Source organism: Biomphalaria glabrata, chromosome 2, assembly GCF_947242115.1.
Source record: "Biomphalaria glabrata chromosome 2, xgBioGlab47.1, whole genome shotgun sequence".
Lineage (NCBI taxonomy): Eukaryota > Metazoa > Mollusca > Gastropoda > Planorbidae > Biomphalaria > Biomphalaria glabrata.
In genome coordinates, this window is record NC_074712.1 from 45764364 (window position 1) to 45789016 (window position 24653).

Genomic DNA, 24653 nt, shown 5'->3' on the forward strand with positions numbered 1-24653 from the left:
GTATCATTACAGTGAAAGTTGTCATTACATGAATGTAAGTGTACCATCATCATGACTATTTGTGACAATGATTGAAATTAAAATATCTCCGTAGCAATGCCTTTATTTCCCTGAATTGAAGGTGGCTAATCGTATTGGTTAGTTATTAAAAAGAAAAGTTAAACTTAGTAATATGTATTTAGTTAATCTTCTAGCTAACTTTCAGGCAAAGTACGAAATCTCTGTGTGTGTGTCGAATAGTATATATAATGCATGCACACAGAATATTATTCAGGTTAAATCAAAATGTAAAAATAAACTAATAGAAATATATAAAAAGGTGAGATGGTCATAGACGAAATATAGTCTATTGATAACCTTTCGTATTGTTGTTCTCTTAGGGACCACAAGGCTGACACTTTTGAATAGGTTGTAGTTGACATTTTTTATTTTTGCATCCTAACTTTGTTCGACCAATGGAATCTGTTTCCTCAGTTGATGCGAGCTGACACAGACGCCATGGCCTGCGAAGCCAAGTTCTGTGGGGACGGCCGGCAGTTGGTTTGCCTTTACGCCGCCTCAGAAGATTGTAACTGGCAGCAGGGGTCGCAAGAATCACAAGTCCGCCCTGCTAGAACCTGGAGACCTAGGAACCCAATCTACAATAGGCAGTATTGGAATGAAAGAAAGTAGGCTTCAAAGGCTTTAAGAATTATCCGTTGAGAGAAAACAAAAAGGGAGAGAACAACCTCGTTGTGTTAATGTTAAACTTTGGAATATTTTGACATTTAATCCATTTAAAAAAAATATTTTTATGCCTTTCCTTTTGCTTAAGGTCAGTCGACCCCCAGCTTGTTTAAGACTTAGAATTTTGTACCAATATATTTCATTAGGGTTACACTTTATTTTTTATTGGGCAGCCAATATTGAACTTCCATATAAATTTATATGCTATAAAATGGAATAAGCAGTGTTCGTTAATAGTTATATTGTAGTGTCGTTTAGTACTCTAGCGATGGTATTATGTACTTTCAAGACAAAATGTTTAATTTAATTAGTTTTTTTATACCTTTGTGTGTCACTCTTGAATCTAGTGGCAATTATTTTGGAAATGTTACTTATAGAACTGGCGTATTCAATTCTAAGTATTTTAAACTCGCCTGCTTCATTTTTATTTTAGATAATTCCAAGTCAAAACTTTTTTTTTGCTGAATTGTCTTACATTTCTATTTTCCTTTATGTCTCCTTCGTTTGTAAAAGAAAAATGAATTAAAAACAATAACAGTGAAATGTAGACAAGAAAGCTTCGTTACTAAGAGCCTGACACAGTATAACTGACCTCATATATACTCAAGTACTGCTAACAAAGCATAACTGACCTCATACATACTCAAGTACTGCTAACAAAGCATAACTGACCTCATATGTACTCAAGTACTGCTAACAAAGCATAACTGACCTCATATCATGCTGGTAACTTAAGATCTGTGGTGGGACTAGTGTGCGTGCAGTGGGGAGGTAGATCATGTTAATCAAAACGTAGCTTCGGCTAGAACCTGGAGGGGTGCTATTTAAATTCCTTTACTTTGGTGGCTAGACTACTATTCCATTGTCTCTCATTTCTAATCTATTGGATAGGTAGACACCAGACATCTTTTGTAGCTGAACCCCTCTTCAGTGGATAGGTAGACAGCAGACATCTTTTGTAGCTGAACCCCTCTTCAGTGGATAGGTGGACACCAGACACCTTTTGTAGCTGAACCCCTCTTCAGTGGATAGGTGGACACCAGACATCTTTTGTAGCTGAACCCCTCTTCAGTGGATAGGTGGACACCAGACATCTTTTGTAGCTGAACCCCTCTTCAGTGGATAGGTGGACACCAGACATCTTTTGTAGCTGAACCCCTCTTCAGTGTACTATTGTTACCTCCTAGTGGTCAATGAATTCTATATGTGTATCATGAGTCATAATGGTAGGTTTTGTTTAAGGACAAAAAAAAATTCTAGACAATAGAAGCCTGTCCAACTTGACACTCTTGGGTATAACCTTCACCATCACTTATCCCATAGTGTTTCTGACCATTGGAGCCCCGAACATTTTCTGTTGACCATCTGTCTTCATTCCTCTCTATTTCCAACAAAAGAGTGGCTTTCAATGACAGGCTTGTCCATTCCTTGACATTGTCTACATAGTGTCTACATAGTGTCTACATAGTGCCATTATGGTGTATCTGCCTATACTTCCCTGGATATAACTTATTTGTATAAACTGTGTTTTTATCTAGATCTAGCTTAAATGAATATATTCACTATCAATGCATACAATTATATATACATGCTATTATTTAAATATTTATATTTTATGTAATCCACTTGTATTTCTTGTTTTGATTTAGAATTCTATGACATGGGAGTTTTTTTATTTAAAACAAATAACAAAATCCAAAAAATAAATAACATTTTGTAAAAAAACTATTTAAAGAGTTCCGATTTTCTTTAAAAAGTATAACCAACTATTGATAGTCATTCATATAATAATTATTTTGTCACAACAGACACAAATTTCAAAATAGAATCTAGTTCATTGGTCCTCAGTCATTTTCACAATACCTCTATTACAGTCAGCACTTCATTAAACATTCAGGAACCTGCATGCACGGAACCTGGACGCGTATGTCGGATCTCAAAAATGGCGCTTACAATTTTCCTGGAAATTTAACAGTGGATGTATATCGGTGAGAAAAGAATTACTAGCTCGTTAGCTTGTGAGCCACATTTGGAAAACACTAGTCTAACCATAGTTCCATGGTCTAACTATTCTAATTGTTCAAAGTAAAAAATAAATAATTGTAAATTTGGCTTAGATCTAGAGGCAACATCGGTTCTGAAAAGACGATCGCGTTCGGGAATTTGAAATGTAATGCATTATTGAGTCATGATTGATTCAAGAGTTTAATAAATTATTGTTCAGGGAAATTGTGCTCATCGTCTTTGAAGTCTAGTTTTAATAACAGTCTATCATTTGATATTAGGCAATAATAATATAAAAAAAAAAACGGTAAAGTCAGCCGTAGTGTAACGATATTATGCGATAACTGAGTTGTTTATTAAATTTAAAGTAGCTTCGAGTGTATTGAAAGATAATCTTAGCTTTGCTTATATTTATACGTAAATCTAATAATGATTCGATGTAGAGCTTGAGTAGATCTTTAGAGTTCCACCTCTGTACCGTGCTTTTCAAAGTTGCAACGGCTCCTTATGGTCTCCAGTGTGTGTGTGTTTACATTTGTGACAGTTTTTTAAAATGATACGTGCCTCGACCTGAGAATACACACGACGCTAACACAAAACTGATAGTTTATTATTTGTTATTACTTCAACAGTATCTAAAAAGAAAAGTATTCCTAATATCATTTATGTCAATATATGTTTACGACTTTGGTGGTGGGAAAGGGGAGTTGTCCTAATTTGTAAATCCCTCAAATGAGTGTCCCACTTTTTTTTTCATTAAATATTAACCCAATGCCATGTTATCTTGCTATTCATGTATTTGTGTAAATTAGTGACCATGTTGTATGTATACCATACATTAGATTTATTTATTTAAAAATTACATTATCTCATGTCATGAGGTCGATTGTCAAATTGCAAGGGCCTCTAAAGAGGTCAAGCCCCCCCCCCTACCCACTTCCACACTGCACTCTGATCGTTACCGTATATGTTAAGTGTCTATACACTCTTTGAAGAAAGACTTACAAAAACATATGATAAAAAGCAACCCTGTCAGGGGGAGGTATGGCGAGAGTGAATATGTTACTTTGTTGATATTTCTGTATGATAGTTATATCTCTTTGTTTATGTACTCCCGGGCCCAGGTTATGAATGTGAATAGTCTTGCACGTGTTGTGAACTGAATGGTTTAGTCTTTATTGAATGTACGAGAGAGTGTAATAGTCAGTGAGGTCTTGTTCCCGCCCGGTCCAGTTGGAGTTTATTTATAAATTAATTGTAATTAAGTAACCCCTAATAGCCTGTACGGACTAAGAACAACATTAGCGCTTATTTAATATAGAGTACACATTTGTTGAACAGCAAACTTCTATTATAAACCCAAACCCCCGACCTGCCATGCGAAGACTTTAAAAAAACTAGATCAAGGATGAGAAGGCGTGGGCGAAACCAGGTCAGTAAAAGTGAATTTAAAAAAACCCACATCACTCTAATATATTTCAAATAAAAACATCAACCGATCCCGTCAAGTACAATAGCATTGTGGTAATCATGACATACAGATTGTCGGAAGGAAGCTATATCACACATAAAGTGAAGATTAGCCTTTCCCTACACAATCAACTATTTGATAAAGACAAGTTCAGGTGAAACCCCTGTAATAATGTTTTTGGACTGAGTATGTGTGACGTCACGTTTTAGCTCACTCAAGGTATCACTCAGGTCCGAGCATTGAAGAAATAACGTGTACACACTTTTTACAATACAGACAGACATAAAGACAGACAGAGCGAGTTGATATAAGCTTTGTAGATGAACATATCTAAACAAAGCAATGCACACGTGTGCTTCTCCAGCTTTACAAACTGGGTGTCTAGAAGATACATTTGAATATACATCAGTAGTATCACAACAGTATATAAAGAAATAAGATATAACTTTCATATTAACATGTCAGCAAAATAGAGAATAATTCCATATATACGTCCACACTCTACAATAAGGACTTAAAGTTAACACCTCTGTATTCAAGCCCAAAACAGTAAATATTATTATTTCCCTTTGTGTAATCTCACATCATGCCAAGTCATACTAGACACTTGCAAATTGATATGGTTTAGGCCTATAATATGTATATGAAACATCTCCGAATAAAGTACATAATAATAATAATAACAGACACCGACCTACATGACATATTATTAACCGAATTTCGATGTTTAAACCCCAAATCCTCCACCATAAGGCTATACCTGCCCTGGAAGGATGGAGGCCGTGGATTGCAAAACATCTTCAAACTGTGTAAGACGCAAGTTTCCAAAATACGATCAAAACTGCTCGCCTCCAGCAATGAACTAGTTTCCTTCCTACGCAAATATGACTATGATGCGACCCCTCTGAACCTAAACAATGTTGATGTTAATGTCGGTTTGGACGACGTAGGGCATGATATTCGCCAATGGGAAGAAAAAACACTCCACGGAAAATTGCCGGCTTTATTAGATTTATTAGCATGGCTCAAAGCAGGTCATCTCTACCCTGAAACTGAAGGCTTTGTTACAGCAATAAAGGACAGAGTAATTAGGACAAACAATTGCGAGAAACATATCCTAAAACTCAATATTGTTGACAAATGCCGAAAATGTGGAAATGTGGGTGAGTCAATTGAACACATAATGGCAGGATGTTCAGCCCAATAAATATCAAGTAAGCTAATACATCAGCACTTGGCTTTGACACACAATTTGATCGGTAAGGATACTCCTCATTATTATAAATACTCACCACAAGAGGTTCTCGAGTCTACTGATATTCTACTGTACTGGGATAGGCCTGCCACATCACCAGAAAATTCCTCGGTGGAAACTGTTAAAGGGACTACGATGAATTTTGTTTCTCTTTAACGAAACTTGACCCTGGCTTCGCCAGAGAATGAATACTCGTTCTTTTATAATAATAATAATAATAATAATAATAAACCTGCCACATTACCAGAAAATTCCTCAGTAGAAACTGTTAAAGGGACTACGATGAATTTTATTTCTCTTTAGCGAAACTCGACCCTGGCAGCGCCAGAGAATGACTACTCGTTCATTTGTAACATAATAATAATAATAATAGTAATAATAATAAGGCTTGTCTTCGAGTGTGTCAAGTAAGTAAAACGTCTACTGTTTCCACTTGAGATTATTGACATAGTGTCATCTAAATCTAAACTTCAAAAAAATATATAGCGGTTAATCCTTATGATCTTAAGATCGTAGTCATTTTTAGATTCACATTCATCTTTAAGTTTTCAGCCATGATTTAAACATTAGTTTTTTTTATTTATTTTGCTATCTAGCTTTGTGCCAGTATGTTCTGCACATCAAGGTTTTGCAATCGAAGACCACTACTCCCCCAGAATAAAAATTGTGTTCTGTGATCTTTGCAAACATCTGAACCGTAATACGCTAGTGCATGGGCGTAGCCAGGATTTTTTTTCGGGGAGGGTTTTGGGGGGGGGGGGAAATTATATATATATATATATATATATATATATGTGTGTGTGTGTGTATACATAATTAATCTTTATTACATTCTGACCCTTTCGGAAGACGTTTATTGTTCATTGTAGACTGCCCGCCCTTGCTAGCAAAGGGGTCTGGGGGAGTTCGCAGCGCTCCCCCAGCGCGGGGCGAAGCCCCGCCGCCGAGCACTATTTCTGGTATTGAAAGCCAACAAAATGCATATTCTGAGGTATCTACAGTGCATTATCTTGCTATTAAAAAGTTTTATTTCAAAAACCTAATGTCCTGACTTAGACTCTCTCGCGCCGTTCGGCGCATTTTCCGCAACTCTTATTTTGCGTAATTCATTTTGTGTGAGAACATGTCCCGCAAAACCTCTGTCACAACCTTACTAAGGATTCGACTCCCAGTTCGGCATATGATTTCTTTGATTTAGACCCGATCTCTATTACTGACTCCTAAAATCTGTCTTAGCCATCTTTGTTGAGACACATTTAATGATTTTCAATTTCGGCAGAAGACTATTCATACTTTATTAATGGAGCCCAAGCCACTGGTAGAAATTTGTAACCTTTCTTGACTACGCTCTTGGAATTACATGCCTGTATTTCGCTTTAGATTTTATATCGAAAAGGAAAGTTTTTTCGTCAAATCATCTATTGTGGGGTTTTAAACTAAGAAATCTCTGGCGTTTTTTTTTGTTTTGTTTTTAATTCAAAACCCCATTTAGCTACGATCATAGAATTTGGTGACTGTAGTTTGATTAAAAATAATATTGAAGAGAGAGGTTTTCAACTCTAAACGATCTGTAGGGGAATTTTAAACTCAAAACCATCTGGAGGGGTTTTAAACGCTCGTAGATTTTATAGTGTGTAATGTGTTGTTTTTTTATATTGAAGAGGTACTTTTTAGCTTTAAACCCCAACTGGAGGGTGGGGGGGGGGTTAAACTCAAAACCCATTTGGCTAAGCTCATAGAATTTTCAGTGTGTAATTTGCTATTTTTATATTGAAGATAGGGTTTATCGTAAATTTTGGATGGGGTTTTTAAATCAAAATCTTCCTCAACTGTGCTGTAGGAATTTGGTGATTGTTGTTTGCATTTTTTTTTGTTTTGTTTTATAGAAGAGGGGGATTTAACTGCAAAAACCTCTGGTAGGGGGTTTAAAATTCAAAACCCCCTGTAGGGGGTATTAAACTCAAGGCCCCCTGGTAGAGGGATTTGTATCTCAAAACCCCCTGATAGGGGTTTTTTAAATCTCAAAACCTCCTGGTAGGGGGATTTAAACTCAAAACCCCCTGGTAGAGGGTTTTTAACTCAAAACTACCTCGGCTGTGCTGTGGTAAGTGATGATTTTAGTATTGTTGTAAACTTGTCTCCCCCCCCCCCGACTGACCATTTTTCCCCACGTGAGATCTTTTTGAATTGTTGTTTATGTTTGGAGGCGAAACTGACCTGAGCGAGTGTGTTGAGGAAAAAGGAACTGGAGTTATGATCGTGGATTTCTCAACGGAGGATTGTTTTTTTTTCTTAAATCGGTTTTGTGAATAGTTGTATGTACATTTTGATTAGGAGGACTGTGCAATTGTTTCGATTATTCGGATTATTGACTGTTCGTAGTAGATTGTGCTTCTGCAACGAGAAGAATATCGGCGACCTGACAATCGGTGAGTTAACTATCTTTAGCCTACTCCAAAGTCGTAACAACTGGTGTCACAAGTGGGACCCCGCTTACTCTACTTACAATGTCTACTTCTAAACGCCTTCACGAGCTCCAGATTAATGAAATCCGAAAGGAGCTAAAGAGGCGAGACATCGTAGCGTCAGGAAACAAAGAAGCCCTTGTTAGCCGTCTGAGAGAGGCCTTGAAAGAAGATGGGTTCGACCCGGACACTCACGAGTTCGAAGTGAAGACTGATCTCGGCGAAATATTGAGTGAAATGAAAAAAGAGCTTCTAGGGTCAATGCAAACAATTGCGACTAGCCAGAAAACAGATATGGAGGAATTCAGAAGTAAGCTAAGGGATGAAATCGCTGCAGTGAAGTCGGAGCTCACAGTGCAGATGGAGCAAAAGATTCAAGTCCTTAGCGACGAGGTCCAGGCAGTCAGAGTTGAGCTGGGCAAGGTTAAAGGCACAAAAGTAAATTTAGGGTCAAGCGAGGCAACTAGAAAAGTCAAGCCACCCTTCTTTGATGGTACGGTTTCGTGGACAGTTTATAAAAGACAATTTGAGGCGGCTGCAAAAGTGAACAACTGGAGAACAAACGAAGAAAAAGCCACTGGATTAATGCTTGCGTTACGAGGAAAGGCCACTGAATTGCTCCAGATAGTAAGCGACCAGCAAGATTATGAGGCACTTGTTAGAACTATGGAATTGCGATTTGGAGACGAACACATGAAGGAGGTTTATAGGGTTCAATTGAAGACTCGGCAGCAAAAACCAGGAGAGACACTACAAGAGCTGATGGCAGACATCGAATGACTGGCACGCTTGGCTTATCCGACCCTGACCCAAGAGATCTTAGACGTTCTCGTAACGGACGCGTTTATCGATGGTGTTCATGACCCCGAATTGAAGAAGGCCATCCGATTGAGTGGGAAACGAGAGGCGAGCGATGCTTTGATATACGCCTTATCTTTTGAGGCAGCTAAATGCACAGCGAAAACGACCTATCTCAGTCGGGGGCTCCATGTGCAGGAGGAGGACCTCACGCATATTATCAGACAGGTGGTGGGCACTATAGAGGACCGGCGGGCACAGCAGATGCCCAGGCAGAACAGGTCGGTCTTTCGCTGCTGGAATTGCGATGCTCCTGGCCATATTCAAAGGAACTGTACTCGAAGAAATGCAGGCCGTCTGAGAGGAAGAGAAGGATTGGGTAACCAGCAAGCAGCCACCTCCCAATCTCAGAACCAGGAAAACTAGATTCTGCCGGTCTCGTGGGGCGGAGACAGGCAGCGAGATTTACAGGAAGCCCTAGACTTATCATCCCAGTGGCTGTGTTAGGTAAAAATAGAAGTCTGAGTGTACAAGGGAAAGTAGGAGTTCGTTTCTGCAGATTTCTCTTAGATACTGGCGCATCAAGATCAATAATTCACCCTAGTCTCGTAGAAAACCACGTGATTCACGAAACAAGTGGCTATTCACTAAAAACAGCTAGTGGTGAACTGTTGCCGATTTTAGGACAAACCTTTGTAAATTTTGAGATAGCTAACCAACGTTTTAGTCACGAATTCTTGGTCGCCCATATAATGGATGAGTGTATTCTGGGACTAGACTTTATGCAATTATTTGGATTCACGTTGAACATTGGGGGTGGCACAGTACAATATGGGAATCTAGAAATTCTCTTGCTGGGGGACAACATGGAAGAAGAACAGATTAAGAGGGTCTTAGTAACAGAAGACACCATCATCCCCCCACAGTCTGAAGCCATCATATGGGGAACAATAGAAGGCAACGATCCCATGTCTATCACAAGCCTCATAGAGCAGTCAAAGGAAGCATACAGAAGGTTGCCTGTTGGGAGAATATTGGTTGTTAACAGAGAAGACAGGAGAGTACCTGTTCGCGTTATGAACGTTGACACTCAAGCTTGCAACCTACAAAAGAATAATGTTATGGCCACCTGTTGCCCAGTGGAGCTTATTGCAACGTGTGGTGCGGTGGCCCCTGTAGCTAGTGCATCGTTATGTGACTCTCGAGTTGATCTAATGCTTGGAGATGTGGGCGAGAATCTGTCAGAGGAAGAGTACAATAAAGCTAAACAACTGTTGCTAGAGTTTAAAGACATCATGCAAGACAGTGAAAATGAAGGTGGCCGGACTAATATGGTAACCCATAGGATAGATACAGGTAACACTAGACCAATCCGGCAAACACCACGGCGACTACCATTAGCAAAGCAACAAGAGGCCGCTCACATGTTGGAACAAATGAAGGAACAAGGAATTTTAGAGCCGTCTAACAGCCCATGGTGCTCGCCTGTTGTTCTGGTTCAGAAAAAAGATGGCTCTCTGCGTTTTTGCGTTGACTACAGGGCTTTAAATAACGTCACACAAAAAGACAGCTATCCACTGCCGCGTATCGATGACACATTAGACACCCCTTTTCTGGAGCTCATATATTTTCAACCCTAGATCTCAAAAGCGGCTACTGGCAAGTAGGTTTACATCCTGATGACAAACAGAAAACAGCTTTCTCCACGGGAAACGGACTATGGCAGTTTACGGTTATGCCTTTCGGGCAACTTTTGAGAGACTGATGGAACAAGTTTTGCGGGGCTTAAATTGGAATGCTTGCCTGGTCTACCTAGATGACATTATAGTCTTCGGAAAGACATTTGATGAACACATACATAACTTGAGGGAAGTGATGCAGCGTATTCGAAGTGCGGGAATGAAACTAAATCCGAAGAAGTGCTCATTCTTTCAGAGGGAAGTTAAATATCTGGGCCATATTGTATCCAAAGACGGGGTAAGCACAGACCCAGAAAAAACGGAAGTCGTCAAGCACTGGCCTACACCTACTAATCTTCATGAGCTCAGAAGCTTCTTGGGTCTTTGCAGCTACTACAACGCTTTGTACCCAGTTTTTCCACTATCGCTAGAGCCCTTCACCAATTGACTTAGAGAAAGACGCAATTTCAATGGACGCCAGATTGTCAAGAAGCTTTTGAGAAATTGAAAGAGGCTCTCGTCTCATCGCCCATGTTGTCTTATCCCCTACCAGGTAATGTGTTTCAACTTGACACGGATGCTAGCAATACAGGGATCGGTGCTGTTTTATCACAGGAAGTGGACGGTAGCGAGAGAGTGGTAGCCTACTTTAGCAGAAGTTTGTCAAAAGCTGAACGAAATTATTGTGTGACTAGACGTGAGCTGCTAGCTGTAGTGGACTCCATTAAACATTTTCACAAGTATCTGTATGGACAAAGATTTAAGTTGAGAACAGACCATGCGGCCCTCCAATGGCTACTTTCCTTCAAGAATCCGGAAGGACAAGTAGCTAGATGGTTAGAAAGGTTACAGACTTATGATTTCGAAACACAACACAGGAAGGGACAAGCCCATTCGAATGCTGACGCTTTATCACGACGACCTTGTAAGCAGGAGTGCAAGCATTGCACAAAAGTAGAAGGGAAAACAACAAGTGCCCTGGATTGTAGGCGGTTGGAGCTAAGTGCATCAGCGTCTTGGTCTGAAGAGACGATACGCAGAGAACAAAAGGATGACAAAGATATTGCCCCAATTTTGCAATGGAAGGAAGTTGGACAACGCCCTGATTGGCATCAAGTTTCTAGTACGGGAGAGATTACCAAGGCTTACTGGGCGCAATGGGACTCTCTGGTGATAGACAACGACGTCCTAAAACGGATTTGGGAATCCACCGATGGGACCTCGACACGAGTACAACTAGTTTTACCAAAGATTAGAATCCCAGAAGTGCTACATGAAATGCACAACGGCTCCACAGGTGGTCACTTAGGCGTTAACAAAACGTTAGAAAAAGTCAGGCAAAGGTTTTATTGGTGTCGTTACAAGGAAGACGTAGAAGATTGGTGCAGGAAATGTGACCGGTGTGCGGCAACTAAAGGCCCGCAACGTCGAACTAGAGGACCCTTGCAACAGTACAACGTAGGTGTCCCATTCGAGAGAATCGCACTGGACGTAGCTGGACCTTTTCCTGAGACTAACAAAGGGAACAAATACATTCTCGTGATAATGGACTATTTTAGTAAATGGCCAGAAGCTTTCGCGATGCCCAACCAGGAAACCACAACAATAGTCGATATTTTGGTAGGACATTGGATTAGTCGTTTTGGTGTCCCAATGGAATTACATTCAGATCAAGGACGCAACTTTGAATCTAATCTGTTTCAGGAGATTTGTAAAATCCTGAATATCGAGAAGACGCGAACCACACCACTACGCCCTCAATCAGATGGGATGGTAGAACACTTCAATCGTACGCTGGTACAGCATCTGGCTAAAATGTCAGCAGAACAGCAAAATGATTGGGATGACTACATTCCCCTATTCCTTCTGTCTTATAGAGGAGCAGTTCATGCAACTACAGGTTACACACCAGCCAAATTATTGTTTGGTCGAGAACTTAGGATGCCAGCAGACCTCTTATTTGGACAGCCAGGAGACCAACCAACAACGGCAAGCGAATATGTAACAGGACTTCGAAAGAGACTAGAAGAGGTTCATGCAGTTGCAAGGAGTAGGATAAAAGACAGTAGCGACCTTATGAAGACCAGATACGATAGAAGGGCCAACTCTGCGGGGTTTGAAGAACATGATCTTGTCTGGCTATACAACCCCAAGAGAAAGAAGGGAAGATCGCCGAAATTACAGAAAGACTGGGAAGGCCCATATCGGATTGTGAAAAGGATCAACGACGTTGTGTACCGGATCCAGAAGGGCCCTAGAACCAAATGCAAAGTAGTGCACCTAGATCGGTTGAACCGTTATTGTGGAGATGATGGAGAGTCTGTTCGGGACGCACAGACCTAGGGAGGGGGCAGTGTTGTAAACTTGTCCCCCCCCCGACTGACCATTTTTCCCCACGTGAGATCTTTTTGAATTGTTGTTTATGTTTGGAGGCGAAACTGACCTGAGCGAGTGTGTTGAGGAAAAAGGAACTGGAGTTATGATCGTGGATTTTCTCAACGGAGGATTGTTTTTTTTTTCTTAAATCGGTTTTGTGAATTGTTGTATGTACATTTTGATTAGGAGGACTGTGCAATTGTTTCGATTATTCCGATTATTGACTGTTCGTAGTAGATTGTGCTTCTGCAACGAGAAGAATATTGGCGACCTGACAATCGGTGAGTTAACTATCTTTAGCCTACTCCAAAGTCGTAACAGTATTAAAATCTCACCTAAAATAAACAAAAGGAAAGCAAAAATCAGTCACTTAATTCCGTTCCCCCCCCCCCAGGGGGGAGGAGTTCATTTCGGGGGGGGGGGGTTCCATGCGCTAGTGTGTGTACAACATGCCCATACACCAGCGTGACAGTTACAACGTACCCATACACCAGCGTGACAGTTACAACGTACCCATACACCATCGTGACAGTTACAACGTACCCATACACCAGCGTGACAGTTACAACGTACCCATACACCATCGTGACAGTTACAACGTACCCATACACCAGCGTGACAGGCACAACATACCCATACAATATCGTGAAAGGCACAGCATGCCCATAACCAGCATGACAGATACAAAAAGCACATACGCTAAAGTGACAGATTCAACATGCCCCTCCAGCAGAATGCCAGGTACAAGATGCCCATCCAGCAGACTGCCAGGTACAAGATGCCCCTCCAGCAGAATGCCAGGTACAAGATGCCCTTCCAGCAGAATGCCAGGTACAAGATGCCCCTCCAGCAGACTGCCAGGTACAAGATGCCCCTCCAGCAGAATGCCAGGTACAAGATGCCCATCCAGCAGAATGCCAGGTACAAGATGCCCCTCCAGCAGACTGCCAGGTACAAGATGCCCCTCCAGCAGAATGCCAGGTACAAGATGCCCCTCCAGCAGAATGCCAGGTACAAGATGCCCCTCCAGCAGAATGCCAGGTACAAGATGCCCCTCCAGCAGACTGCCAGGTACAAGATGCCCCTCCAGCAGAATGCCAGGTACAAGATGCCCCTCCAGCAGACTGCCAGGTACAAGATGCCCCTCCAGCAGACTGCCAGGTACAAGATGCCCCTCCAGCAGAATGCCAGGTACAAGATGCCCCTCCAGCAGAATGCCAGGTACAAGATGCCCCTCCAGCAGAATGCCAAGTACAAGATGCCCCTCCAGCAGAATGCCAGGTACAAGATGCCCCTCCAGCAGAATGCCAGGTACAAGATGCCCATCCACTAATCATTGAAATCCGGCAGTAAAATATTGATAAGAATTGGGCATTATTGAAATCTTGTTCAACTCGAGCACATTCTGTATGCAGCCATGAAATCCAGTGGCTTTTATTGTTTCAGATGTTTGTGTTAACAAAGAAATATCACACCCGACTGACAACTGCTTTGTTTGCCTCCAATGTGACACAGTATGTGGGTCGCCACAATTCTGTACTGTCATATGATATACTGCACTGGGTCTTTAATCTTTGGACTCGACTACCATTGTTTAGTTAGGAATCTCTCCTGGTCTTTCTTTGACTTTGATAGGACAAAGCTCAAGCAGGGACCGTTCAAGCGATTATTACACATGTTAAGTGATAGTCACAGGTCGAAGTGTTTGTTGTATGATAGAAAAATACAAACTTCATTAGGTGGAGTGTTAGGTTGGAATCTTTACTTTGTTCTGGAGGTGTAGAAAAATACGTTTTTTTTTCAATTGCGACAGAGACCAATTTGACCTACATTTCAAGCACACACTTTTTACAAGCTGACAGAATGTCTTCTAGCTGAGAGATTGTCTCAAATCTGACAGAATGTCTCAAATCTGACAGAATGTCTCAAATCTGACAGAATGTCTCAAATCTGACAGAATATCTCAAATCTAACAGAAAGTCTTCTAGCTGACAGAATATCTAGAATCTGACAGAATGTCTCAATATCTCAAATCTGACAGAATGTCTCAATGTCTCAAATCTGACAGAATGTCTCAATATCTCAAATCTGACAGAATGTCTCAATGTCTCAAATCTGACAGAAAGTCTTCTAGCTGACAGAATATCTCAAAACTGACAGAATGTCTCAATATCTTAAATCTGACAGAATGTCTCAATGTCTCAAATCTGACAGAATGTCTCAATATCTCAAATCTGACAGAATGTCTCAATGTCTCAAATCTGACAGAAAGTCTTCTAGCTAACAGAATATCTCAAATCTGACAGAATGTCTCAAATCTGACAGAAAGTCTTCTAGCTGACAGAATATCTCAAATCTGACAGAATGTCTCAATGTCTCAAATCTGACAGAATGTCTTAATGTCTCAAATCTGACAGAATGTCTCAATGTCTCAAATCTGACAGAAAGTCTTCTAGCTGACAGAATATCTCAAAACTGACAGAATGTCTCAATATCTTAAATCTGACAGAATGTCTCAATGTCTCAAATCTGACAGAATGTCTCAATATCTCAAATCTGACAGAATGTCTCAATGTCTCAAATCTGACAGAAAGTCTTCTAGCTAACAGAATATCTCAAATCTGACAGAATGTCTCAAATCTGACAGAAAGTCTTCTAGCTGACAGAATATCTCAAATCTGACAGAATGTCTCAATGTCTCAAATCTGACAGAATGTCTCAATGTCTCAAATCTGACAGAATGTCTCAATATCTCAAATCTGACAGAATGTCTCAATATATCAAATCTGACAGAATGTCTCAATGTCTCAAATCTGACAGAATAACTCAATATCTCAAATCTGACAGAATGTCTCAACATCTCAAATCTGACAGAATGTCTCAATATCTCAAATCTGACAGAATGTCTCAATATCTCAAATCTGACAGAATGTCTAAAATCTGACAGAATGTCTCAAATCTGACAGAATGTCTCAAATCTGACAGAATGTCTCAATGTCTCAAATCTGACAGAAAGTCTTCTAGCTAACAGAATATCTCAAATCTGACAGAATGTCTCAAATCTGACAGAAAGTCTTCTAGCTGACAGAATATCTCAAATCTGACAGAATGTCTCAATGTCTCAAATCTGACAGAATGTCTCAATGTCTCAAATCTGACAGAATGTCTCAATATCTCAAATCTGACAGAATGTCTCAAAAAATTGACAGAATGTCTCAATATCTCAAATCTGACAGAATGTCTCAATGTCTCAAATCTGACAGAATGTCTCAATATCTCAAATCTGACAGAATGTCTCAATGTCTCAAATCTGACAGAAAGTCTTCTAGCTGACAGAATATATCAAATCTGACAGAATGTCTCAATATCTCAAATCTGACAGAATGTCTCAATATCTCAAATCTGACAGAATGTCTCAATGTCTCAAATCTGACAGAATAACTCAATATCTCAAATCTGACAGAATGTCTCAACATCTCAAATCTGACAGAATGTCTCAATATCTCAAATCTGACAGAATGTCTCAATATCTCAAATCTGACAGAATGTCTCAAATCTGACAGAATGTCTCAAAGCTGACAGAATGTCTCAAATCTGACAAAATGTCTCAAATCTGACAGAATGTCTCAATGTCTCAAATCTGACAGAATGTCTCAAATCTGACAGAATGTCTAAAATCTGACAGAATGTCTCAAATCTGACAGAATGTCTCAAAGCTGACAGAATGTCTCAATGTCTCAAATCTGACAGAATGTCTCAAATCTGACAGAATGTCTCAAAGCTGACAGAATGTCTCAAATCTGACAGAATGTCTCAATGTCTCAAATCTGACTGAATGTCTTCTAGCTGACTGAATGTCTTCTAGCTGACTGAATGTCTTCTAGCTGACTGAATATGTTCTAGCTGACTGAACGTCTTCTAGCTGACTGAATGTCTTTTAGCTGACTGAATGTCTTCTAGCTGACTGAATGTCTTTTAGCTGACTGAATGTCTTCTAGCTGACTGAATGTCTTTTAGCTGACTGAATGTCTTCTAGCTGACTGAATGTCTTTTAGCTGACTGAATGTCTTCTAGCTGACTGAATGTCTTCTAGCTGACTGAATGTCTTTTAGCTGACTGAATGTCTTCTAGCTGACTGAATGTCTTTTAGCTGACTGAATGTCTTCTAGCTGACTGAATGTCTTTTAGCTGACTGAATGTCTTCTAGCTGACTGAATGTCTTCTAGCTGACTGAATGTCTTTTAGCTGACTGAATGTCTTTTAGCTGACTGAATGTCGTCTAGAGGACAGAATGTATTTGAAAATAACTGACAGAATGTCTTAAAGATAACCCAAAGTTTTAATGTTGACATAGGCGTCAACAAAGCACTTCATTTTAAGACATTGTCTCTCTATCTGGGTCACTTAGTTTTTCTCCCCTTCTCTCTCTCTCTGTCTCAAGTTTTGTTTCATTGACTGTCTCGGTATTTCTAAGTCTCTCCTTCTTTCTTTTGTTCAGCGTATGTAGTTGTTTTATTTTCTCAATCAATCAATGTACATGAGTCTATTTGCATGGCAGGTTAACTCTACCAGTCATGGGAGATAAGTCTAGTAGCTAGACTACTCGTGTTTATAATTGCTTCTTTTCATGACTTCACACGTCTACTAATGACACCACATTCGTACACTGTAGACCTGATGTGGGCTATACAGCAGTGGTAAGTGTGGTCTTTTTATTCTCCTTTATACTCCCCCCCCCTCTCTCTCTCTATCTCTCTGACTTTCCATGTTTTTCTCTTTCTATATTTCCCTCTCTCTCTCTCCCTGTCCCTCTCTTAATCTCTGACCCTCTCACTTCACCTTCTTCCTCCCTCTGCCTTTTTCTGTCAATCTATTTATCTGTCTGTCTCTCTCTCTCTCTCTCTCTCTCTCTCTCTCTCTGTCTCGCTCTGTCTGCCTTTCCCTCTTTCGTAGTCCTCTTCTTTTTACAAAGCTCCTTTCACATCACTCTGTCTGTCTGTCTGTCTGTCTGTTTGGTCAAAAGTTTGTACATGTTATTTCTCCGACATCCAATTTTGGATCTAGCTGAAAATGCGCACAATTATTTAATTTATATGACAACACAAGAATCAATTTAAAAAAACCCACAGAGAAAAAAAAACAGCAATTAGTTAATCAAATATTGGTAATTAAATTTTTTTTTTTGTATCTCGAACAAGGGAAAGAAATTTTACTTGACTGAAGTGGTGGTATAAACTGAATTAATACCCTTTATAGGTCGCTGCATGAGCTTAAGTTTAGAACAATCAATACTATAGAACAGTGGTGGGCAACTTTTTTCTACCAAGGGCCGCATTAAAATAAATTGGGGACTGGAGGGCCGCATACATATAGATTTTCTTTTATTTTTGCTCCCCTATTTTGGGAATGACAACAAGAGTTAACAATTTCTCGAATTTTAAGAATCATTTTTTTTTTAATTGCTATTGTCTGTTTACTTGCCAACATAATATGGCATTTCACCACATCACAAATGTACAGTGGTACTTACTATGAAGTACATAACTGTTTACTCTTGTGCATAATGTTCCAGAAACGTCTAACTAGCTTACTATTTGTAGTTTTTCTTGTGACTGCTGTCATATACAGTCAATCAGCATCGAACTGTTCCAACACTTGATAATTTTCAAACAAAAAACAAAATTTAAAAAAAAGCTTGATGAATATGGTTCCAAATAATGTTAAAGTTTTTAAAGAGATGATATACAGCTTCTGGCCCCCATGAAGATCCCGCAAAGGAACTGGTGGGAACTTCTCTTTCAGGTTATAATTTGCTAGGAGGTATGTCATCTGGAGCTGAATCAGCTTCTGTATTAAATGGTCAGCTGGGGGTATGGAAAACTGGTTCCAAGTTCCTGACGTCTTAAAATTTGCTTTCAAATTCCACGATCATTTCACTAGAAATAGTTTCAACTTTCAGCTAATGAAAATAACAAAACCTGTTTTCACTTGCTAGCCTCAAGAAATGGAATAGCTTTAACATGCACATGTATTTTATGCGCAAGCAACACATGGTAGTGCCGCCGATGTTAAACATGAAGTCATATCTTCCACTTTTCATTAGAAATATTAGTAACAAGGTCACAGTCAATGTCCTTCAAGGAACCAAACAATTTCTTCATTGAGTTTCCATGTTCTTCTAATGCTAGGCCAGTGGATACTACTGTGTTACCAAACATCGGTAGTTTTGTTTCCAAACCTTCAAGTATTTTTCGGAACTTCCAATCAGGGCCGGCCTTAGAGAATTTGGGGCCCTAGGCAAAGTGAATTCAGTAGCCCCAAATAAAATAGAAAAATAAAAACAAACAGCGAAAAAAACTAAAATTATGCAATTTATTAAAACCTAGTCTACTTCAACAATAACATTGAGGACAAGTTTCGCTATTTCTTCTATAAAAACATGTATTATACACTCCATATGAGAACCCCAACAATCATGGGTCATGGGCAGTTACATAGTTTGCTTTAGCTTAAAGTAGCCTTATGTCAAACATATGAACATACTATCTTTGTAATGTTAGATACTCAATATTTAATGCAACTTTGTACTTTTTCATGTTATGAGATTATGGTTGGGATATTGTTATTTACTTCATTCAAAAGCCAGTTTTTCTCAGTCAAGCACTGGCTGCATCAGTTATTACTCTTACTATCTTGTATAATAAACCCAACACTTTCAACACAGTTCTTCATAGCATTGAATAAAAACTGGTGTTTGTGTCTTTTGACTGAATGTTTTGAAATATTGCATTAAGAATAATTTTCGTTTACCTTAAACATTTTAGACTGACGTTTAGAGACACTGTTTCTTTAGCCTCTTCATTGTAAGTGATAAGAACTAAAAGTTTCAAGAAATTTCTATAGATATTTACAATTATTTATTTGTCATATATTAGCATTTCTGTATGTGTAATGTGTGGACACACCAGATTTCTTTAGGTGTCCGCGGGCCGCATAAAAACACTTCGGTGGGCTATCGAATCTTCTATTTTCATAAACTCCTCACTACCAGAGTGGTTACAGCGTCGGCTTACGAAGTCTTGAGATATGAATTCGAATTCATGGTTTATTTTTCTTGTTTTATAATTGCTTTTGAAAAGCGATTACGCTATAGTTTATAAGATATCACTTTCTTTCTCCCCCTGCCTCCCAACTTGTCCAGATAAGTGATAGGATAAGCTAAAAGCATGAAATATAGTTCGTCTATCGTGGTTCGATGATGACCACTTTTGTCATCCAGGGGGCTGAGGGCTTTGCACTGGGGTTTTGTGCCTCCTCATGTAGCTGGTGAGACCTATGTGAGCCCGGAATGTTCGGCTGCACATAGGCAGGTTATTCCAGTTGGAACTAGTGTCATAGGTCTTCCTTTTTTTTTCTCTGACGCTTTTCTCCTACCAGCACTGTTCTCGCCACTTTTCACAGCGCGACGCCATGATGCTCAATAATTTGCTTCCATCTCCCAAGTGGCAGGGTCAATGCTGAATGCTTTCAGAGAAGCTTTGAGAGTGTCCCTAAAGCGTTTTCTTTGTCGACTTTAAGAGCGCTTTGTTATCACATTTTATCTTTATGTGCAGCGTGATAAAAATGCAACTCCTGCAGTCGACAAGCTTAGTGACCCGCCAATTGATCTGTCATTCGAGCTGAATCGCTTACCAAACAGCAAAACCACTGGAGTGTGAAAGTTTAAACTTCTTTTTTTTTCAGTGCGTAACGTCTCAAAAATGCATTGTCCATGTCTAGTCTAAATGTAGATTTATATCTTCAAGATCTAGGTTTATGTCTTCTTTGATCGTTGTCATGTAAGAGCTTATTCTTTTCTTTACTGCTGAACTAGCATGCTCCATACAGAGACCGTGCTTTGGTCCAAAATGTCTTAAGTGTAACATAATAGACCTGATAATAACCTAGACTTGAACCCTAACCTTTCTGTCTGGAGACGTTTTAAGAAACGCAAATAGGTTTTCATCAGATTGACAGACGGACTGAGTTGGCGTACGATTAGGGTTGAGGGTAAGTTCAGATATGGAGGAAGACACGGTTAGGGAAGAGGGTAAGTTCAGATATGGAAGAAGACAGGGTTATGGTTGAGGGTAAGTTCAGATATGGAGGAAGACAGGGTTATGGTTGAGGGTAAGTTCAGAAATGGAGGAAGACAGGATTAGGGAAGAGGGTAAGTTCAGATATGGAGGAAGACAGGATTAGGGTTGATGCAGGGATGGCCATAGGTATAGGCAAATTAGGCCTAGAGTCTCAAATTGGTAGGGGCCTCGCACAGGCCTAAAATATTTTTTTTAGAAAAAAATTGTAAAACATGAATCAAATCTCAAACATGTCTGAACTCTATGGCTCTATTTCTACCAGCCTCGCTCTCAAACATAGCTAAATTCTATGGCTCTATTTCTACTAGCCTCGCTCTGAAACATAGCTAAATTCTATGGCTCTATTTTACTAGCCTCGCTCTCAAGCATAGCTAAATTCTATGGTTCTATTTTACTAGCCTCGCTCTCAAAAAGCTAAATTCTATGGCTCTATTTTACTAGCCTCGCTCTCAAGCATAGCTAAATTCTATGGTTCTATTTTACTAGCCTCGCTCTCAAAAAGCTAAATTCTATGGCTCTATTTTACTAGCCTCGCTCTCAAACATAGCTAAATTCTATTGCTCCATTTCTACTAGCCTCGCTCTGAAACATAGCTAAATTCTATGGCTCTATTTCTACTAGCCTAGTTTTAAGTTTGTGCTATGATTCAAGGTTTAAATCTACTTGTTAGACTACATTAAAAGACCATTGTTTCTTCCTTTCGGTGAAATGTCTGGGGATAACGAATCGTCCATTCGTGCTGTCGGTGCTACATGAATTTCACGTACTTGTTGATGAGGTTTAGATACAGGACAGTTTATACGTTTTGCTTATTTTTTTTTTGTTTTTCTATTTTAATAGGGGACACCCTATTCCCTTCGCCTAGGACCTCCCTATTCCCTTCACCTAGGACCTCCCTATTCCCTTCGCCTAGGACCTCCCTATTCCCTTCACCTAGGACCTCCCTATTCCCTTCACCTAGGACTTCCCTATTCCCTTCACCTAGGACCTCCCTATTCCCTTCACCTAGGACCTCCCTATTCCCTTCACCTAGGACCTCCCTATTCCCTTCACCTAGGACCTCCCTATTCCCTTCGCCTAGGACCTCCCTATTCCTTTCACCTAGGACCTCCCTTTTCCCTTCACCTAGGACCTCCTTATTCCCTTCACCTAGGACCTCCCTATTCACTTCACCTAGGACCTCCCTATTCCCTTCACCTAGGACCTCCCTTTTCCCTTCACCTAGGACGTCCCTATTCCCTTCACCTAGGACCTCCCTTTTCACTTCACCTAGGACCTCCCTATTCACTTTCACCTAGGATCTCCCTATTCCCTTCACCTAGGACCTCCCTATTCACTTCACCTAGAACCTCCATTTTCCCTTCACCTAGGACCTCCCTATTCACTTCACCTAGGACCTCCCTTTTCCCTTCACATAGGACCTCCCTATTCACTTCACCTAGGACCTCCCTTTTCCCTTCACCTAGGACCTCACTATTCCCTTCACCTAGGACCTCACTATTCCCTTCACCTAGGACCTCCCTATTCACTTCTCCTAGGACCTCCCTTTTCCCTTCACCTAGGACCTCCCTTTTCCCTTCACCTTGGACCTCCCTATTCCCTTCACCTAGGACCTCACTATTCCCTTCACCTAGGACCTCCCTATTCCCTTCATCTAGGACCTCACTATTCACTTCACCTAGGACCTCCCTATTCCCTTCGCCTAGGACCTCCCTATTCCCTTCACCTAGGACCTCCCTATTCCTTTCACCTAGGACCTCCCTATTCCCTTCACCTAGGACCTCCCTATTCCCTTCACCTAGGACCTCCCTATTCCCTTCACCTAGGACCTCCCTATTCCCTTCACCTAGGACCTCCCTATTCCCTTCGCCTAGGACCTCCCTATTCCTTTCACCTAGGACCTCCCTTTTCCCTTCACCTAGGACCTCCTTATTCCCTTCACCTAGGACCTCCCTATTCACTTCACCTAGGACCTCCCTATTCACTTCACCTAGAACCTCCCTTTTCCCTTCACATAGGACCTACCTATTCACTTCACCTAGGACCTCCTTTTTCCCTTCACCTAGGACCTCACTATTCCCTTCACCTAGGACCTCACTATTCCCTTCACCTAGGACCTCCCTATTCACTTCACCTAGGACCTCCCTTTTCCCTTCACCTAGGACCTCCCTTTTCCCTTCACCTAGGACCTCCCTATTCCCTTCACCTAGGACCTCACTATTCCCTTCACCTAGGACCTCCCTATTCCCTTCATCTAGGACCTCACTATTCACTTCACCTAGGACCTCCCTATTCCCTTCGCCTAGGACCTCCCTATTCCCTTCACCTAGGACCTCCCTATTCCCTTCACCTAGGACCTCCCTATTCCCTTCACCTAGGACCTCCCTATTCCCTTCACCTAGGACCTCCCTATTCCCTTCACCTAGGACCTCCCTATTCCCTTCACCTAGGACCTCCCTATTCCCTTCGCCTAGGACCTCCCTATTCCTTTCACCTAGGACCTCCCTTTTCCCTTCACCTAGGACCTCCTTATTCCCTTCACCTAGGACCTCCCTATTCACTTCACCTAGGACCTCCCTATTCCCTTCACCTAGGACGTCCCTATTCCCTTCACCTAGGACCTCCCTTTTCACTTCACCTAGGACCTCCCTATTCACTTTCACCTAGGACCTCCCTATTCCCTTCACCTAGGACCTCCCTATTCACTTCACCTAGAACCTCCATTTTCCCTTCACCTAGGACCTCCCTATTCACTTCACCTAGGACCTCCCTTTTCCCTTCACATAGGACCTCCCTATTCACTTCACCTAGGACCTCCCTTTTCCCTTCACATAGGACCTCACTATTCCCTTCACCTAGGACCTCACTATTCCCTTCACCTAGGACCTCCCTATTCACTTCACCTAGGACCTCCCTATTCACTTCACCTAGGACCTCCCTTTTCCCTTCACCTAGGACCTCCCTATTCCCTTCACCCAGGACCTCACTATTCCCTTCACCTAGGACCTCCCTATTCCCTTCATCTAAGACCTCACTATTCCCTTCACCTAGGACCTCACTATTCCCTTCACCTAGGACCTCACTATTCCCTTCACCTAGGACCTCCCTATTTACTTCACCTAGGACCTCCCTATTCACTTCACCTAGGACCTCACTATTCCCTTCACCTAGGACCTCACTTTTCCCTTTACCTAGGACCTCATTATTCCCTTCACCTAGGACCTCCCTTTTCCCTTCACCTAGGACCTCCCTATTCACTTCACCTAGGACCTCCCTAATCACTTCACCTAGGACCTCCCTTTTCCCTTCACCTAGGACCTCACTATTCCCTTCACCTAGGACCTCCCTATTCACTTCACCTAGGACCTCCCTATTCACTTCATCTAGGACCTCCCTATTCACTTCACCTAGGACCTCCCTTTTCCCTTCACCTAGGACCTCCCCTATTCCCTTGATCTAGGACCTCACTATTCCCTTCACCTAGGACCTCACTATTCCCTTCACCTAGGACCTCCCTATTCACTTCACCTAGGACCTCCCTATTCACTTCACCTAGGACCTCACTATTCCCTTCACCTAGGACCTCACTTTTCCCTTCACCTAGGACCTCACTATTCCCTTCACCTAGGACTCCCTTTTCCCTTCACCTAGGACCTCCCTATTCACTTCACCTAGGACCTCCCTATTCACTTCACCTAGGACCTCCCTTTTCCCTTCACCTAGGACCTCACTATTCCCTTC

General features: G+C 41.0%; 4 protein-coding genes across 4 annotated transcripts in view; all 4 read left to right on the top strand.

Annotated features, from left to right (window-relative positions):
• LOC106071016 (uncharacterized) overlaps positions 1-2412 on the top strand; it is a 73419-nt gene extending 71007 nt beyond the window's left edge. Inside the window, exon 21 of the mRNA XM_056020856.1 lies at positions 475-2412. Within this exon, the coding sequence (XP_055876831.1) occupies positions 475-672 (198 nt within the window). The 3' untranslated portion in view covers positions 673-2412. The remainder of the gene's footprint in view (positions 1-474) is intronic.
• A 7059-nt stretch (positions 2413-9471) lies between these two features.
• Positions 9472-10359, top strand: LOC129924709 (uncharacterized). Its single transcript, XM_056021203.1, has one exon. The coding sequence runs from the start codon at positions 9472-9474 to the stop codon at positions 10357-10359; it is 888 nt and encodes a 295-aa protein (XP_055877178.1).
• Positions 10360-13492: 3133 nt separating this feature from the next.
• Positions 13493-14107, top strand: LOC129924710 (uncharacterized). Its single transcript, XM_056021204.1, has one exon. The coding sequence runs from the start codon at positions 13493-13495 to the stop codon at positions 14105-14107; it is 615 nt and encodes a 204-aa protein (XP_055877179.1).
• Positions 14108-17267: 3160 nt separating this feature from the next.
• Positions 17268-24653, top strand: part of LOC106069888 (uncharacterized) — a 40015-nt gene continuing 32629 nt past the window's right edge. The window contains exon 1 of the mRNA XM_056020858.1: positions 17268-17471. The gene's annotated coding sequence lies outside the window, so the exon portion shown is untranslated. The remainder of the gene's footprint in view (positions 17472-24653) is intronic.